Source organism: Danio aesculapii, chromosome 2 (genome assembly GCF_903798145.1).
Source record: "Danio aesculapii chromosome 2, fDanAes4.1, whole genome shotgun sequence".
Classification (NCBI taxonomy): domain Eukaryota; kingdom Metazoa; phylum Chordata; class Actinopteri; order Cypriniformes; family Danionidae; genus Danio; species Danio aesculapii.
Window position 1 is genome coordinate 29,948,829 of NC_079436.1, and position 19,303 is coordinate 29,968,131.

The window sequence follows — 19,303 nt, forward strand, 5'->3', positions numbered from 1 at the left end:
TGCATGCAGCACATAAATACACTCAGTTTGTTTAACTCAAGTATTGTTTAAACTGACTACCCTTTCATTATGTTGGTGGCTGTTTTTGCCCCATTGACTTCCATTATAATAATTTTTGATTGAAAAACCATGAAACCAAATAATCATGCATTCTAGATTGTTGGCCGTTTTCCCTGTTGGGAAGAGCTAAAACTTGTAATTTTTACTGTCCATCATCAGTTGACACCACTAACCCATAAGATAGGCCTGTGCAAAAAAAAGATTCAGTCCTTTATATGTAGTTCTATGAAGTAAAACAGCAAATTATAGTGTGTGCTCATAAATACACTTACTGTTTACTATGTTCTGAGAGCTGAGCTGCTTATTTTGATTTTCTAAGCCATGTCTAGGTAAGTGTGGTCTCTCTTACACTCTCTCTCTCTCACACGCACACACTATACTCTGTATATAAGCCAGGAACTAAGCTTTTTTTGCCCTGCAACTGATGACCAACAGTAAAAACTACAAATTGTACCTTTTTCCATCAGGGAAAAACCAGCAACAATCAATATAGATTATATGGTGGCATAACTGGTGCAATCAAAAAAAATAAAAAAGTCATTATAGAAGTCAATGGGTCAAAACCAGCCCCCAACATAACGAAAGGGTGGTCCGAGTGCATTCCTAAATTTTTGAAAATTTTCAAAGCATTTTCCCAAAATATGTGTTAAAATAAGATTTGTCACCAAAACCATCCCATTTGCTGAAACAGAGAAAGTTGTGGCCAAATGAATACTCAAAAACATCCCAGAGTGGATGAAAACATCCCCAACAACACACAAGGGTTAATAATTACCAAAAAAACTTACTTAAATAGTATAAAAGTATTTAGATCTGATTTGTTAATAAAGCATACACTAATTCATTTCATTCATCATTCAAGTTCTATTAGTGCACAATCCTTGTAAATCTAAAGTCTTAGATTGTATTGCATTGCATGATACTGTACTAGCTCAAAATGTTACTCGTGTTTCTACAGAGCACGCAAGAACGCAGTTTGTGAAAATTTGGCATAGACATAATACTTCACAAACTTACAATTATTATTATTATGTTATGGCAAGTAAGAAAAATAAAAGTGAACTATTCAAGACTGAACAGTATTTTATACATTTGTATTTTGATAATCTTTTTGTTCTGTTCTTTAAAAACCCCTAACGTTACAGTGTTTTATGAATGTGACATACGTGTTGGGGACCCTCTAGTGACGGACACATGAACAGCCACGTTTTGTTGACCGGCTCCGCACCAGTACCAGCCTGAGTCTCTCATCTCCAGCCGCTGTAAGGTCACCGTGAACATGCTGTTCTTATCATCATGGATGTGGACATTTTTACTGCTGAATGTGCCTTCAGAGTCCGTAAGCAGGCAGGAGTTCCAGTTTCCACTGCGACACCACCGCTTTTCACTCGACCTGCATGTTATACAGGGAATTGTACATTTAGTAGGGTTGTTCCGATATTGATACTGATTTCAGAAATACTCACCGATACTGTAAAAATTCTGGCATCGGAGAGTATTTAAAACCATAAACTGATCCGATACCATCTTTTTAAATGAAACAGGTGCCAACTAGCTCAGCGTATCCCTGCAAACCCAGAGTCAGTTCTTTACTGCTTAGAATGCCATTTTTAAGTTTAGTGTTTGATTTGTGGCTGAACTTGTTTCAGTAAAGTACAGTAAATAATATGACTGTTGAATGTCTGATAATAGAAATGTCAGATAAACAAAATACTCTAGTTCCCTGTATGTATTTGTTCATGTTTTATTAAAGGATAAGTCTGAAGGACACTGTAAATTAATTCTGTCAATTTATTCAAGGCTAGTAGCAGGGACGTAGCAGACATTTTAGGGGGGGGACAGCTGTATGAGATCCAAAAGTTTACGTTCATATAATTATTAATCAACTGGTAATTAATCAAATGGTCTGTCTCTAAAAGTGATCCCCCCAGTTGCTACGCCCATGGATGGTAGTATATACAACTGTTTTTAGAGATATACACTCCGCTCAGGTATCTGTATCAGGAAAGGGAGAGGAAAAAATAGATAAATTAAAAAAAATAAATAAATAAAAAAAATCGGAACATCCATAATATTTTGTTACATAATATGATATTATTGTTAATAGAAATGTAGTTAATAGTGTTATATCATATTAATGTTCAGTAAAAAAAAAGATACCCTATTCCATTTTTTTTCCATGTAAGAAAATGATCTGATCTTAGGCAGGTCTTAAAATTTGGGAAATAAAACTTTAGATGAAGAACAACATACACTAAATAAAGTGAAATTACTGTGTCTTTCAATCAAAGTGCATTTTTATACAGGGTTAAGTAAAGGATTATGGTTTCTGATTATACATTACTTTTTCCTAAAAGTAACATTATTAATTTAATAAAGCAGTTTTCATGTCAGGTGACCACATGAAAAAAGGCACTGTTTATACATCAACCCAGGAAACCATCTAAGGATTGACTTTATCTGACAGCTCCACGATCACGAAACATCGAGGTGATAGAGCTTTTTCAGTAAGTAGCAGCTCCAAGACTTTGGAACGATCTTTCACTCTCCTTAAGAACATCTATTTGATTCATTTCAAAGGCCACTGAAAACACTTATTTTCTTTAGCTTTGAATCATGTGTTGTGAGTTTATGTATTTTGGCTCTTTGCTTGGTTTTTTTTGTGTGTGTGTTTTTATGTACAGCACTTTGGTACCCATTGTTGTTGGTTGAAAGTGCTCTAAATAAAATTGAGTTGAGTCCAGAGCTCATCCAGACTGAAATGCTATGCAAGAGCTGTGCAGAGCAAAAAAATTAATAAAACAAAAAATCCTCCAAAAACTCCTCCAGAATAATCTGTGAGACTGCAAAGCTCATCCAGATAAAAGTGACAGTCATTACTGCTAAAAGTGCATCTAAAGGCATCTGAATCATATGATGTCCTCTGTTTATCACCCATAGCTTTCCATGTTGACTTCATTTTGTTAAATAAATAATGACGTGCTGTGAGATGTCATGTGGAGTTGTTCATCTGAGGGGTTATCTTTTAACAACCAAATAGTTTTTTTTATTATGCTCCAATACAGAAAATCATGAAGTTCATTAGGATGTCCTTTTTCAGATGACTAATTTATTCTTTTTTTTCTGAGACACACACATGAATGCTGTTCACTTCAAAACAGCATTTCTTTATTTATTTATTTAGGTTTTAGGGTGAAATGTGTCACATCTGTATCTGTCTGTTGATGATGTGCAGTATATCTTTACCTGAGGTTTTTACTGTAGAGACACTGAACACTGACGCTTTTGCCTTCCTCAGCGCTTACCATACCGTTCACCACTGACATTCCTGCAGAACAACAATATTAAAAACACAGGAAAGTACCCCATTCTACCCCAAAAATATTATTTTAAATGATAAATTAAAGGTATACTATTATAAAAATAAATGTATCTCTTTTTTCCCACATTGCACGGTGCATCTGATTTATGCATTTGTGCGGCAAATCTGCTCAAATACCATAGGAATAAATCATAATGAAGGATTTTTAATGGTCTTAATTAGACTTTGTTTTCCTTTAATCATAATGTAACTCCCTAATGTTTTGTTTTTTCTATATTCATGTAGTAAAAATATGAACAGGTGTTGCTGAATTCACATTAAATAATTGTCAGCTATTATTGTAATGGCAGATTTTAGAAATCAGTATAGAAATGATAAAGAAAATCAATATAAATCACTAGCAATGATAGCTTTTTAAATCATTTTAGACTCATGTAAGAATAACAATGTTTATTTTCCTAAAGCTAAAGTCATACTTGTAATAATACACGTTTGAAATAGTGTAAAGGATTATTGCCTATTTTTATTGTATTATTTTGTACAATAAAATAATTGTTTTATTATTTTGCGTTTGTTAGTTTTAAAAGTACACTTTGTGAGAATTTCTGTTTCATGTTTTGATTTTCAAAGTCAATTCTCATTAACGCATATGTACAGAAAGGGTTAAATCACGTTCTCTACTGGAGCTCTACCGCCCCCAAACATATTTGAACACTGTGATTGACAGCTGCTACGGAGCGTTTGGATGTTCGCAGCTCCAAAACTGCTTTATTTTTAAATAGTTTAATCAAACAAAATTTATTTATTAAAATAAGTGAATAGAATATGTGCTGTTCAGCTTTTGCGCTAAAAGACTGAACAGAACATGGACGTGTAAAGGCATCTTTCAGCTTAAGGTGAATGCATAAATGGCAAACTTGCCATTTGGGGTATTAAATTAGATCCCCAGCAATATTAAAAGCAAATCTACACTATGGCTCTTTATCCAAAAAAATGTCTCCCTTCACAAATATTTTACAGTTTAAAGCCATTATAACCGTCACTAGATTGCAATTTTCTTTATTGTTTTGGTATTTCTTTTTTTACAGCAAAATGAATAAAAACTACCATAAAAGTTGCATGTGTAGTGCTGTGGATAAAAATGCATTGCGACACCAATAAAGGGCAAATAACATGCAATTTTGTTAACCACGCGTGCACGTAATTACCATAGAAACATAAGCTGTTTGCTCTATATTTTCTAAATAATAGTAAAATAGGATTTTTGTTCTTTAAAACTAGCCACAATTAAAACGCTGCTGCATAGGCAACTTTATTTTGAATTATTTGAAGTAAATGTGTTTTTTTTATAATAGTAAAATGTTTGTTTATTTTAAATTGGGCTGCTTTTCATAAAAAAAAAGTTTATTTACCAGAAATGTTTTCTTTTAGTTTTTTTTAAAGAGCAAAACTCATGAAAAACAAAAATTCATACAATTTAGCTGAAATTTTGTAGTTTGCAATATTTTGCATGAATTCCATTGTATTATCTTTCTATTTCAAAAGATGTTTGGTGACTTAAAGATTATTCAAATAAATCTATTTGTTAAACAAATCTGTTTTGTTCAAATGTACCAAAATATAGTTCTTATATTTACTAAGAAATGGATCAAAATACTAATTTTCAAAATGGGGTGTACACACACACACACAAATGGCTCTTTAAAAAAAGCATTTGCCAAAAAAAAAAAAAAAAAAAAAAAAAAAAAAAAAAATTCAGAAATGGCTCTTTGCTGAAAAAAGGTTCCCGACCCCTGCTTTAAGTGATCAATTAATCCACTGAAAAAAAAAAAGTGAGCGTGAACTAAGACTTTTATGTCAGTATGTTGGTAGGGGGCAGGGCTTTCTTATTGCACATCATTACCTTGTAGCAAACTAACATCATACTGTCAAACTGACATCAGAGAAGGACCGCCATTCCAAACGCAGAAGCAAATGGTCAGACTTTGACTAAAGATTACCAAAACAATTTTTTTAAATGGATTAACTTGCACAGACTAACTGTTTATCTAAAGAATAACACTAGCAAAATAAACATTGAATTTAGATTCCACCCGGACTTTAACGACGCTGATATAAAGCGAGGCGGTGCTGTCCGACACCCACATCCCTCCGAGCTCCACCCCGCACCAGTACCAGCCAGAGTCGTCCTCCGTCAGGTTGCGCATGTTCACAGTAAACACGTGCTGAGTCGGGTCATCAGCGATCGTCACCTTCCCATTCCCGTTCGGAGCAGATTCGGGATTATCTGTGCGGGCCAAACTGGAGCAGAACTCCCTCATGCGGCCGCTGCACCAGTACTTCACATTACTGATGTACTGCGGGTTATAGTGGCACGGGACAGTGACGGATCCACCCTCCAGGACAGCCACATCTCCGATTGTAGTCACTGTGCTGTGGGACCCTGGAAAGAGACAAAGATGAATATCAGTTCAGACTGCAGGATTTTTAAAGTAGTCCCGTCGCAGATGTTTTCACACTGCATGACTATCTGGAGGTGTGTTCTGTCTCTGCTGTGTTCACACTGCGAGATGGATAGGCGACAGGGGCTTTCACACTGCATGACTTCACAAAAGAAAGAATCGATAACAACTTTGTCTCGGTCCGTAAACTACATCTCACAACCAAACACACACGAAAAGTGACATGAAACAGTGCGAGGTCACATACCATATCTTTTGCTATTAACTACATAATGAGAAAGAAGCCTTCAGTGGGGTAAAAAATGTACTTATTTTGCTCACCTGGCTTTTGAAGGGAATTAGCAATTTCTCCTCAACTTTTTTTCTTATTAGACCCGGTTGTGGTATTGCTTAGATGACACGTTAAACAGGCATGGCTGCTCCCACCAAATTTTTACTAGATTTTCCTCAATTTATTGGTTCCAAATAGACCAAACAGAAGCACTTTTAACTTCTCCCTAACCTCCCGCTGGCCTGCAGGTACCCATACTAGTGGATGCTGCTGCTCTCGTTGGCTGTAGATACTCACCGATGTTACTTCTAATCAGAACACATTTCACACGGCATGAGTTGAATTGTCAACATCTCCAGATATTTAGCTTGCCAAATATCTGACGGGTGTCAGTGACTCATCTGTGATTCTCTCAGATCTCGTCTTCGATACTTCACACTGTGTGATTGTTGATCGTGTGAACGAGCACCGATTTGCCGGTGATTTCAGGTATTTGTCTGCGATTTCTCAAAACCTGTTGGAGAGTCAAAATTGGTCCCTACGGTCCCTATTTAAATAATGGTTGTGGTTTTAAAAAAGCATAATATAAACAACCAAATGTCTCCAAGTAAATTATTTATTAACAAAGTAATCGGCAAAACAATCCAAATGACAAGAGATGGGGAGCCCAACAACATATATAAAATAAATAACCAAACAAACCTAAAGCAGGTTGGGACTGCCTACTCCAAACTAAAGTCCAAAAAAATACAAAAAGGAGAACACAATAACAGAACAGTCAATGACTGTGGCTGGCATAGAAGAAATGAGTGAGCATGAAAATTTTGCTTCCTTCTGTTTTAAAGCCTGACGTCACCAAATCAACCATTAGAAAACTGAAAAGGTAAAAGACAAAACAAGATCAACTGAAAGTAATACTTATGGGCAGGAGTGAATGCCACACGTAACATCCACCTTAATTATAATGTGAGATTTGGCGCGGGAATGGACCCTTTTCACACAATGGTCAACATAACCTTATTATTCGTGAATGTTTTTCATATTTTTATTTATTTTTTTAAACTTATGAAGATTTACATGTTTATGTATGTTTCATATCATCTTTGCATCAAATAACAAAAAAAAATTACAGCTTAGAGGTTTTTAATGCAGTTTCTATGGGGGCAGCACAGTAAATTTGACCATATTTGACATTATTCTCATGCTTATGCATTTTTGTTCACACTTTTATCAGCAGCAGGGTGGATTACTGTAACGGCCTCCTCACTGGCCTTCTCAAAACGACAGTTACAGCTCACCCAGAACGCTGCGGCCAGGATTCTGACCAGAACCAGAAAATCAGAACACATCACACCTGTCCTCAGGTCTTTACACTGGCTCTGTTACATTCAGAGTAGATTGTAAGGTATTATTACTTGTCTATAAATCACTAAATGCCCTAGGACCTCAATATATTACAGATATGCTCACTGATTACAAACCTAAAGATCAGATCTTTAGGATCATATAAACTAGAAATTCCAGAAGTTCAGTCAAAGCAGGGTGAATCTACCTTCAACTACTGCACCCCCCCCCCCCCCTTATGTAAAGCACTTTGAATTACCATTGCGTATAAAAATGTGCTGTATAAATAACTTTGCCATGTCATAGTTTTGATTAAGATGTTGAATAAATCATTATTACATATAATTATTAAGGTTGAAAGGTTTTTAGTGATAAGTTTATGGTTTGGGTGTATTGGAGGAATACACAATCAGGGTCACAATAGTTTTTAAACTTGAAAATTAAGCTAAATTATTTCATTTAGAAAACAAACGCAATAATAATAAATGTGCATAAACACAAAACATTAAAGCACTAATAATTACCAATTTTTAAAAAATCTACTTAAAAAAATCCTGGGTTCCTTCAACCCAAATTGGGTAAAATATACACCAACACAAATGTTGGTTCTACACTGTAAAGAATTTAAAGGTTGCTTTAAAATTTCAAGCTGAATGAAATTAAACTTATGTTATATTAAACTTAAACCAGCTTGCATAACTTATAAAATTAAGTTAGAACATGATTAACTTTAATAGTTACAATTACTTAAAACATATTATATATTACTTAAAACATATTATTATATTGTCATGACTAAGTGATCATATAATTTCTACAGCGTATTAAGTTAATAAAAAAAAATACGCCAGTTGGGTTAGTCCCAATTACACCCATAATTGGGTTGAAATAACCTGACATTTTTGTACTTGTACTGGCTGTACTTAAAATAAAAACTGCAATAGTTAATCACTGATATTAAACAAACATGAACATGATGGCTGCCAAAAAAAAGGCTTTGGCTTAGTTCAACATTAATTTTAAAGGCAGACTTTTTCTGATTTCTTTTATACTCGTATACCACCATGAAACTAAGAGTAAAATGTCACAAAATTAAAACATTATCATGATTGCAATAGAATAAGTAGACTTTAAAATGGCAAAATTCTGTTGTTTTGCTTTTACAATCATTACTGAAAATTAGGCAAAAACTGCATAAAGTCACCACAATGACTGCATAAAATGGCTGATAGGCCTGTTTTGCATTGTTCAATTACTTATTTTCCTTTTTATCCTGCAATGTCTTTAAAAAAAAAAAGCATTAAAAAACTACAAAAACATTTTATAGATAATTTAGAAAACTAAAAACATGAATTTGGGAAAAGTTGAGTTATTAGACAAACCAAAACAACTGGAGGAGGTTAGTTCACAAAGTTTCCTTTAAATGAAAACTCACCTACAATTATTTGACATTCTGAGTTTTAAAATGCAAACATTTCAATGTAACATTTGGAAAAGAGGATTCCTATTGCTTAAACTGTTGTAAATTTGAACAGATTTCTGAATGTTTTGAACCTCCCTTCCATAAAACAGCTTCAGAAAAAAGGGCGTTGTACCATCCGTTTTTAGAAAAAGGAATAATATAATCTCACCTGGCAGCCCACCAAGAACAAGAGCGGTCAGAAGCAGCCGAAGACTCATTGTTGAGGTCGAGCTGATGGAGTCCCTTGCTCCTGCAGACAGCTGTTTGTGAAGGAATATTTCAGTTCACTCTCACTTCCGTCTGCTTAAACTATGTCCAGATGTGGGAGTTTGATTTAACCGTTTGAACTCCACACTGAGAATGTGTTCAGCGCAATGTTAATATATTGAGGCAGAAGCTTAAGCTTGCTGCAGAAGCTTGCTGTTGCTGTTGAAGCTTGCTTTTGCACTGTAGAAGCTCTGTCACGAAAACAAATTCCTAGTATGTGTGAACATACCTGGCAATAAAGCTCTTTCTGATTCTGATTATAAACAGTTAAAATGAATAAGGAATCTTTTTGGACATACTGAGGACTGCAAAACAAAAAGGCTATTTCTTCATTCTAACACTCTGATGCTTCTGGTTTCATTTAATATGAAAAAAATAAAATCAAACAAGGCTGTTTTTCTAGTGTGCATCTTGTTTCATTTAGTTGAAAAATAGGCTGTTTTTCAATGATTTTAGCACAGAGAGTCTTGATTAGACTGATTACAAAACATGTAGGGTTGCACACTATTCATTCATGTTGTCTCCACACAAATCGATTAAGTTAACATAAATTTAAGTGGATTAAATAAAAAAATTTATTAATTTAATTTTAATTAATTTTTAATTTATTTAAAAAATTTTAAAAATCCAAAATAAATCTTCAGAATTGTCGTTTAACCTCATTTTAAATAATTAGCTTGAACAAGCAGCAAAAATCATTTTTTGTGTGTATGAAAAACATGACAATATTTACTTACAATATTACCTGTTACCAGGGTATATACAGGAATCAGAGAATAACTCAATACTTTTTAGGAACAGTTCCACACATTTTAAAACCTTATCGCAACTTTCAGCCAGTAAAATTGGCCACTTTACAGTAGATTTACAAAATACTGATTGTAAGAATATTGCCACCACTCTTCAACCTGTATGCAGAAGCAGTCATAAGAAAAGCACTACCAGAAGACATCGAAAGCGGAGTGAAAACCGGCAGCAGAAACATCAACAATCTTGGATATACCGACGACACCACCCTACAGACCAAAAGCAGAGAAGATCTGGAGTGACTCATCCTGAAAGTGCAAGAACAAAGTGAGAAGGTCGGTTTGTTCCTGTTTGACCGAAATGGGGACACCACAACTGAAATCAAGAGACGGTTAACCCTTGGAGGGAATGCAATGGTGAGCCTGAATGCCATCTGGAAAAGTAAGGTATCAGCACTGCAACTAAAGCAAGGCTAGTCAACGCAACAGTCTTCCTCATAGCAACCTATGGCTGCGAGACCTGGACGTTCAAAAAGATTGACACCGTTGAGTTGTTGTGTTGGAGGAGACTGTTGCGCATCCCGTGGACAGCAAGAATCACCAACCAAGTTCTAGGGTGCATCAAGCCAAAGTTACCAAACAAAAATTATCCTGTTTTGGCCATGTCATGCGCAGCAATTCACTCAAGGCGGCAGTCGTGCTGGGAATGGTCAGTGGAAGTAGGAGGAAAGGCCGCCCAAGAACTCGTTGGCTCGATACAGTCAAATCTGATACCAACATGAGCATGCACAAAACTTACAGAAGCAGAGATTAATAGAACTATGTGGAGGGGAATGATCCATAGAATGACCGAAAAATCGACCTCTATTGAACGGATAATTTATTGTTTGTAAGAAAGCACAACTAAAGACAAAACTCCATTTTGATGCAATATAATTCAAAGGTGAAAACAAAGGATGAGAATTATTTAAATGTTCATTAGAGTGAGAAATATAAATCAACAATTAGACCTGTAAAACAAAAATAATAAAAATTAATTGTGGAGATTTGGCAAACTCTCTGAACTTTAAGTTAATAAAACCATTTCATACAACTCAACACGTTCATCTACACTTTATTAGGTACACCTGTCCAACGACTCGTTAACGCACATTTTTAATCAGCCAATCACATGGCAGCAACTCAATGCATTTAGGCATGTAGACATGGTCAAGATGATCTGCTGCAGTTCAAAGCGAGCATCAGAATGGGGAAGAGAGGGGATTTAAGTGACTTTGATCATGGCATGGTTGTTGGTGCCAGACGAGATGGTCTGAGTATCTCAGAAACTGCTGATCTACTGGGATTTTCACGCACAACCATCTCTAGGGTTTAGAGAGAATGGTCCAAAAGAGAAAATACTGTACTGATCTTGATATTTTAAGCACTGATAACTAATAATGCACTGATCTTGATATTTCATGGCCAACTGCGATTTATTTATTTATTTTTTTTTTTAACTAGCAAATTGGACGATTCTATTTTTTATAATTTTAGAAGAAAAAAAAAAAAAAAAAAACTTGTGAAATGATTCTACATAAAACATACTTGCATGTAAACTAAAACTATTCATATAACTTTTTAAAAATGCCAACTCTCTTCCAGCAGGTGGCGCCTCTGCAGTAAACAAAGCAACTTGATGTCAAATATTGCAGGATTTTTTCGATTTCATAAACTACACAGCACTCAATTCATGGATTAAAATTTAGGCAAACTTTAGTAGTTTTTGCATAACTATATATTTAAACTATACATTGCGTAACTGAAAATTATACGAAAATGTAATACCTTGCAAAATAGCATTTAAGACTTAAAGTAATTTAAGGCCCTTAAAAAGTATTAAATGGATTTAACCTTTAACACTTCAAAACTCCGCAAACAACGGGTTACATATAATAAAACACCATCCGAATCACCAATATGTGTTTTCAGGGCATTTATTGTGTGTTTTCGATAACTTTCAGGAAGTTTTACAAAAGTAGAAAAATTAAGGATGGAGACGGGAACTCATAACTGACAATTCTGTCAAAGCATATATTAACATTGAGAGAAGCGCAGGCTGTTGTGTTTGTAGTTGATCTGTTCTGAGCTGATCTGTTGAGCTGCAGCGTTTGGTCTTCATTTCTGTGGAAAAACAAACATGATTGATTAAAGGTGTTACAGAGTAGTTAATCTGGAGTTACATATGAAACCTACAGATAGTTGAAAAGACATTTAGGGATGATTTTTGGATGAAACAATGGCAAAAGACATACTTTTGCAATTGAAATAATTATGCATAGTTGTCGACAAATTCAAAGCCAATATTTATGTCATACCGTTTCATTTAAAGAGCCCATATTATACATGAAATAGGGTCATATTTAGGTTGTAAGGGTCTCCAACAACAGTCTAATATGCATGCAAGGTCATAAAACACTTTGATGGTCTTATAACCTGCATTTATTTTTACCTAATTATCCCAACGACTCCCATATGAATCGTTCAGCGATTCATTTGTTCCCAACCCCCTCCTCAGCGCGAAGCTAATCTGCGCTGATTGGACCGATGACAGCCTGCTGCGATTGGTCGACAGTGACAGGCTTCAGCACGAGACAGAGTGAAATGCCCAGCTGCTAATCAACTATATAAAAGTAGTCACAGTGCACACGCGCTTCATAGTGTAAGGCTTTTTTCACACACACACACACACACACAACCCTCCTCAGAAGAACTGGGGAGATCGACGCGAGTCTCTCTCTCTCTCTCTCCCTCTCCCTCTCTCTCTCTCACACACACACACACACACACACACACAACGCTCCTCAGAAGAACTAGGGAAAGCGACGCGAGTCTCTCTCTCTCTCTTTTAACGTGGCTTACATGTGATAAGAGAATATAAAGAGTAACCACGTGTACTGTACCAGGTTAACAACTCATCTTTGGGTAGAGACTGTCAATATTATCCATCTGAGCACAGCGTGACTTCATTCGACCGGCGGCGTCTGTGTGTGTGTCTAGTGTTTTTTCTGTGTTAGTGGGCGGGGCCGCAGGTTTCAAATCTCCCTGGTTTGCGCGCGTAACTACTGGCGAGGCTTGTGTTTCGTGGCTGCGTCATCGCGAAACACCTAATGACTCGTTATCAAGGCGACTCGTTTGAAGCACTATGAGTCGACTCTTTTATAGATGAATCAATAGTTTTAAACACTGTACACTTACAGATTTAAGCCTTAGCTGGATATTTCACTTCACTTAGAGCTGTGTTACACACTACATGGAAGGGCATTTTCAAAAACCCATAATATGGGCTCTTTAAATAATATGCATAAAAAAATTGCTGCAATACATTTAATCCACACGCACATCCGAATATATTTTTATATAACATTTTACAACATTATCAAATTTAAAATCAAGCTGTAAATTAAATAGATTTATGCTTTAGAGAATAATTTTACAACATATACAGTATTCTGTATTATACGGTATTTATCTGTATTTTACATAAAATGTGGTTCAACCAATAATACACTTACATACACACTAACAATGATGCTTTAACGGACATAAAACATACAATATTAACCACTTATACTGACATTAGGCTTGGGCTGTAATATGGTAATATGGTATACCGCGGGATCTAAAAATAGCAACGGTGTCAGTTTTAATACAGTTTTACCGTCATAAAAAACCAATGCACCTATATAGGAGACAAGTTTTAAATATTAATTATTTAATGTCTACAAATGTGTATGCGTGATTGTCAACACGGGACAGTGACGAGGAGAGAGAGACGAGGTAAGATGGCGAGTCGCGTACCAAGTGACCTGGTCTCGAAAAAGAACACAACCTCTGCAGTTTGGCAGTATTTCCGGTTTCAACCGAACAAGAAGGGAGACGTGGTAAATACGAACTAGAGGTCTGCATTTCCACTGCTGTACCCGACCAGATTTCTTGCAGTGTGGGAATAAATTTCCAAATAAAGCGCAGGAGCAGTCAGTAACTCTAGTGAAATTTGAAAAGGAGCGGGTGGTCTAACAATATCGATTCGAGCGAGCACTCGCGTGGATGCAGTGAGTGCATGTGACAGAGAGAGCGTGATGCAGTGTGTCACTTGATGCTCTCCGTGTCTGAGAGAGAGAGAGAGAGAGAGAGAGAGAGAGAGAGAGAGAGAGAGACTGTGCGTCACTTTGTGCTGTCTATGTGAGTGAATGAGAGAGAGCGTGTCCCGCGCAGATCTCCAATGCGAACAAGACAAACAGGTGACCGCGAACCTAAGGTCACATATACAGTATTCAGTTTCTGAATGGTTTAGGCACAAGCCAACAGTTTGGTGACGCTGTCTGAGCCTTACATCATCATTTTTTTATTATGCACAGTAATACCATATACCGAGGTAAAATAGTGAGGAGGTTTGATGGTATCAAAATTTGGATACTGCCCAAGCCTAACTGACATCTACAATTATCCAAGTTTGAACAACTACAGACAATTAATAATTTTTTCATAATTACAAATTAATTATGAATACTGAAACTGTTAACATTTCACTTTTAAATTGTATTCAGATGTCATATCAATGAATATTATAACATTAAAATTGAGCTAATGTCATAGGTAATATGAATTAAGCAAAAATGATTGTTTTTTTGCAGGGATTAAAATGTTTTTGCTAGTTTGATGATGATGATTGTGCTAATATTGTAGTCAAGCTTGAAATTATTCATACCCCTGGCAAACTCTGACTTAGAAGTTGTTGTTCGGATGAAATTAAAAGCTGTGAAATACTTTTTTCCACAACAATTCCTCTTGTACATCCTCTTATTATCTTTTGGGAGAAGCCTGTGTCAATTCTGGTGTTAAAAAAAAAAAAAAAAAAAAAAACCTTGCTGGCTGAATAAGTCAGAATTTGCCAGGGGTATGAATAATTTAACTACATACAAATCAGTGAGACAAAAAAAGCAGCTTTACAGACCTACAAATGAATTGCTACCAACACTGAAACTGCTGATAACATTTTGATTTGGTTGCATATATGATGAATATTGTGTTACTATATCTATTTCACTACATACTAATTAACATATGACAAATGAAATGCTTGCACTACAGCATCAGAACATATTTTATTACAGTAGACTTTTATCAGTCATCTATCAGACTGAGTACTTCAATAAATTAGTTAGAAATAATTGACGATGTATTTTAAGAGTCTATTTTGGAGCAGTTTTCCTCAGTTGAGACAGTGAGTCAATTTGAGTATAACAGAAACTCATAAAAGCTCACAAATAATGCATATTATACACATAAAACATCGATATCGCAATGTACAGATGCGCAATAGTCACATCGCAGGATGTGCAATGTTGAGTTTATATGTTGGGACTATAGTTGACCAGCACAACAGATCAAAACACAAGGGATTTGTGGAGTCACTGCAAAACTTGACCATAATGGACTGAAAGGTTATTACATGCATATGTTTTTAAAGACTGTGACAGCAATTCCTGAGTTTAAAGCATTCAGTCAGAAGACATTTTACCAATTGTAACTTATTCAGCATTACTGAATATAATGCTGAATATAATTGTTATAATATTATTGAATTGTATAATGAAAGAATGCTATTTTACATTTCATTATTGTATTTGTGTACATGAATACTGTTAGACTCCCTAAAAACCCATAAGAAGTGTATTTGACTTTTTTCTATGCTATATTGTACTTGTATGTGCTTGCAAATAGTTTATTATATTTTTTATACAATTCAATCCCATACAGAATAATCCTAACCAATCCATATCAATTAATTATTTTCCAAATCTAGCTATTTAATCCATCTGGTGAAATTGAATAAATATCACTCTATACATATAACATTGCAATGTCAGATTTTTTAATATCGTGCAGTCCTAAATTGAATCATTCCTATGATGTTATTATTGGTGTATAACCTGCTGTACACGCACCAGTTGTAGGGGCCGCAGAGCAGAGAGTCTCATTCAGCCCACAAAATTGACCACCACTAGATGGAGAACAGTGTGAGCAAACAGGAAATCAGCAAACGCTCTTTCAGGAGAGACGGTCAGGAAATCTCCTTTATTCTGAGGGTTGATCTGGATGCGAAGACACACTGAAGAAGAAAATGACTCAAATTAGCAATATATTCAATTATACTGCATCACGACATGCTCAAATGATGCAAACCGGCATGCACAGTTGAAGGCCATATTATTAGCCCTCCTGTGCATTTTCAATTATATTTCTTCTGGAGAAAGTCTGATTTATTGTAGTTTGTCTGAAATAAAAGCAGCTTTTACATTTTTTTTTATTATATTTAAATTGATTGTCATGATTATTAGCCCCCATAATATTTTTTTTTTTTCAATTTGGTACAGAACAAATCACTGTTGTTCAATGACATTTTCTAATTAAGAAATCACAGGAATAAAATGTATTAACTTAGGAAAAAAATCATTTTAATGCAAACAAAAGATTTTATTGTGCTTTTGAAAAATTAATAGATTCCTTTAAAAAATTAATAAATTCCTTTAAAAATATCTACTAAAAAAATCTTAATGTTTCTACCTGTATTAAATAAAACACTATTTATAATATATTTTTGACTTTTTTTGATAAAATAAATACAGCCTTTGCAGACAGAACAATTTTATTTTAAAAAACGTTATAAATATACCAATTTTGCCAAAGTTATGAACGATGGTAAACATAAATTATGTCCTAAAGATTTTCTAATTTTTTTACTTACAAAAGTTAGTTAAAATCTATCTTTTATATAACATGAATGCTGTGTTAATAAATCCCTTTTATAAAGATTAATTTTACTACATAAAACAATTTTCAGTCCCTCCATAATTTTGCAAGTTCAATAATTCTTGACATAAAACAGATTTTACAAGATTTGTCTATTTTCACAGCAAAACACTGAAATCCAAGCAATATTGAATTTAAGAAAAGCCATAAATCATCAAATTTCCAACTTTGCTAATTTGCTACTTTATATAAAAAAATTACGTTAACCATTTTTTTCCAGACTACATGTGACATATTTTAATCAAATTATTTACTAATTTAGTTATTTTGTACTGTTTTACATGTATTTCTCGTTGCACGATTTTAGATCAGACTTTAATATTTCCTTTTTTATTATTAGCTATATTACTTTTAATAAATATTTTTGTACTTATTAACCCTCTAGGCAGGGGTTCAAATGTGAAAAACGTAAGGATTAATTTTACTTAAAGCGATATAAAACTATATACAAGTATATTTAAAAGCTAATTAAGCTATATAAAGTATATTTTTAGCTCTTCCATGATTTTGCAAGTTAGGTGTTTTTTGCGGTCAAAAAAAAAAGTCTATTTTTAGAGCAAAACACAAATGAAAGCAAATAATACCATAAGTTTTAAGAAAAGTCATCATAAATCATCATTTTAGACTGTGAATATTTTTTTAAAAAAAAGTCAGTAAAATTCTGGAGGGACTGATTTATACCATAGACCAGGGGTGTCCAAACTCAGTCCTGGAGGGCCGGTGTATGACTTTAGCTTCAACACGCCTGCTTGGAAGTTTTTAGTATACATAGTAAGAGCTTGATTAACTGGTTCAGGTGTGTTTGAATAGGGTTGGAGCTAAACTCTCCAGGACACCGGTCCTACAGGACCGAGTGTGGTCTAGAAAGCCTAGTAAGAGCTTGATTAGCTAACCCAGGTGTGTCTGATTGGGGTCGAAACTAAACTTTGCAGAACACAGGCCCTCCAGCAGAGTGTGGACACCCCTGCCATAGACAGTAAAAAGATTATGCAAGGTGGTTCACTTTTTTTTTTTTATCTTAAATTAAGATTAACTATAAACAACTATAGTAAATAAATTTTCAAATTGAGGTAAAGCTGGTTTTACATTCACACAGTTAAATTCTAAATAATGCAATCAGATTAGAAAACAATGACCATCAAAGTACAACATTGTTCACAGTCAAATAATTGGCGCTGATATTGGTTAAGTCATACTTGCATACGATTTCAGAACGAATATTCAACATACCATGGTAAACAGAATAGGGAGCTTGTCACTGAACGAATGTACGAACATAAAACCCACTTTACCTCAATTACATTTGCACGGACCACACAACACACTGAAAAAAGTAACGTTATATTGGAATGTATTAATTTTCCAACATTAAATACATTTTCAGTCGCTCCAGGATTCTGCGCGTCCAATGCTTCTTGATTAGCATGATTAGCATTAATACAAATATAACGTTAAAAACTGGACAAATATCAACAGTACACCCCATTTAAAAACAAAATATATATGATAAAAAAAGAGAGTAATTACCAGCCAGTATAAAGGATCCCACACATGCAATGAAGCCGGATAAGAAGCTGTTGAAGGGGAAGGTTCCCACCAACAGACAGTACAAGAACTGAAAGACTCCGGTCAGCAAAATATACAGCAGATACGCGTCGATGACCTTCAGCTTTGTCGGTGTGCTGCCTCTGTATTCCTCCACAAAACGCGATATGACAGAAAACACCGAATTAGACATGATGTCTGCTGGAAAGGTGCACAGAAACCCGAAAGTCCAAGCAGCAAGGAAATGAATGACGTGTATCAGATAGAGGCAGAGGTGCGTCCTCTAAATATTCCCCACTGGAACCGCAGCTAAATTTTAGTTCCGGTGCTCGTGAAGCGTTCGTGTATGATGACATTAAATGAAACATAGAAAGCAGATGCGAGTATATAATTATATTTTCTAACAACAATACTTTATTAATTTGTTACTTTATATTAAAGAAAATAATTACGTTAACACATTTTCACATTACGTTACAGTAAATGTGCATTTTTTTAAAATGTTAATCCTATTTTTATTTACTAACTAGTTTTTAACACTATTTTACATTTATTTCTCGTAGTACATTTTTATTTTATGAGAATTATTTAAAGAATAATATTTTTATTATTAACCATGTCATTCTTGGGACGACGCGGTGGCGCAGTAGGTACTGTCGCCTCACAGCAAGAAGGTCACTGGTTTGATTCTCAGCTGGGTCAGTTGGCATTTTTGTGTGGAGTTTGCATGTTCTCCCCGTGTTCGCGTGGGTTTCCTCCAGGCGCTCATAGCTATGCGCTATAGCTAAAATTGTCCTTAGTGTATGTGTGTGAATGAGTGTATGAGTGTTTCCCAGTGATGGGTTGCGGCTGGAAGGGCATCCGCTGCATAAAACGTGCTGGATAAGTTGGCGGTTCATTCCACTGTGGCGACCCCTGATTAATAAAGGGACTAACCCGAACAGAAAATGAATGAATATGTCATTCTTT

At 35.0% G+C, this 19,303-nt stretch overlaps 2 protein-coding genes across 2 annotated transcripts; both read right to left on the reverse strand.

The window, feature by feature from the left end:
• Nucleotides 1-1,092: 1,092 nt before the first annotated feature.
• pigr (polymeric immunoglobulin receptor) lies at nucleotides 1,093-9,257 on the reverse strand. Its single transcript, XM_056466858.1, has 4 exons — nucleotides 9,091-9,257; nucleotides 5,483-5,825; nucleotides 3,307-3,390; nucleotides 1,093-1,453 (listed from the first exon to the last, which is right to left on the reverse strand). Exons 1-4 carry the CDS (start codon nucleotides 9,137-9,139, stop codon nucleotides 1,210-1,212), a joined length of 720 nt encoding a protein of 239 aa, XP_056322833.1. The 5' UTR covers nucleotides 9,140-9,257; the 3' UTR covers nucleotides 1,093-1,209.
• Nucleotides 9,258-11,894: 2,637 nt separating this feature from the next.
• Nucleotides 11,895-18,628, reverse strand: dad1 (defender against cell death 1). The gene is made up of 3 exons (XM_056476942.1): nucleotides 18,317-18,628; nucleotides 15,925-16,088; nucleotides 11,895-12,097 (listed from the first exon to the last, which is right to left on the reverse strand). Exons 1-2 carry the CDS (start codon nucleotides 18,525-18,527, stop codon nucleotides 15,958-15,960), a joined length of 342 nt encoding a protein of 113 aa, XP_056332917.1. The 5' UTR covers nucleotides 18,528-18,628; the 3' UTR covers nucleotides 11,895-12,097; nucleotides 15,925-15,957.
• Between the last annotated feature and the right edge of the window lie 675 nt (nucleotides 18,629-19,303).

What these genes read in the sequence shown, in the direction of transcription:
- dad1 (XM_056476942.1), bottom strand. Translation starts at nt 18,527, where the DNA reads ATGTCTAATTCGGTGTTTTCTGTCATATCGCGTTTTGTGGAGGAATAC. An exon ending in GGGATCCTTTATACTGGCTG is followed by an intron (nt 16,089 to 18,316) that starts GTAATTACTCTC and finishes TTTCTTCTTCAG; the next exon opens with TGTGTCTTCGCATCCAGATC.
- pigr (XM_056466858.1), bottom strand. Translation starts at nt 9,139, where the DNA reads ATGAGTCTTCGGCTGCTTCTGACCGCTCTTGTTCTTGGTGGGCTGCCA. An exon ending in TGTTCTTGGTGGGCTGCCAG is followed by an intron (nt 5,826 to 9,090) that starts GTGAGATTATAT and finishes GTCTCTTTCCAG; the next exon opens with GGTCCCACAGCACAGTGACT. An exon ending in CTTTATATCAGCGTCGTTAA is followed by an intron (nt 3,391 to 5,482) that starts AGTCCGGGTGGA and finishes TTGTTGTTCTGC; the next exon opens with AGGAATGTCAGTGGTGAACG.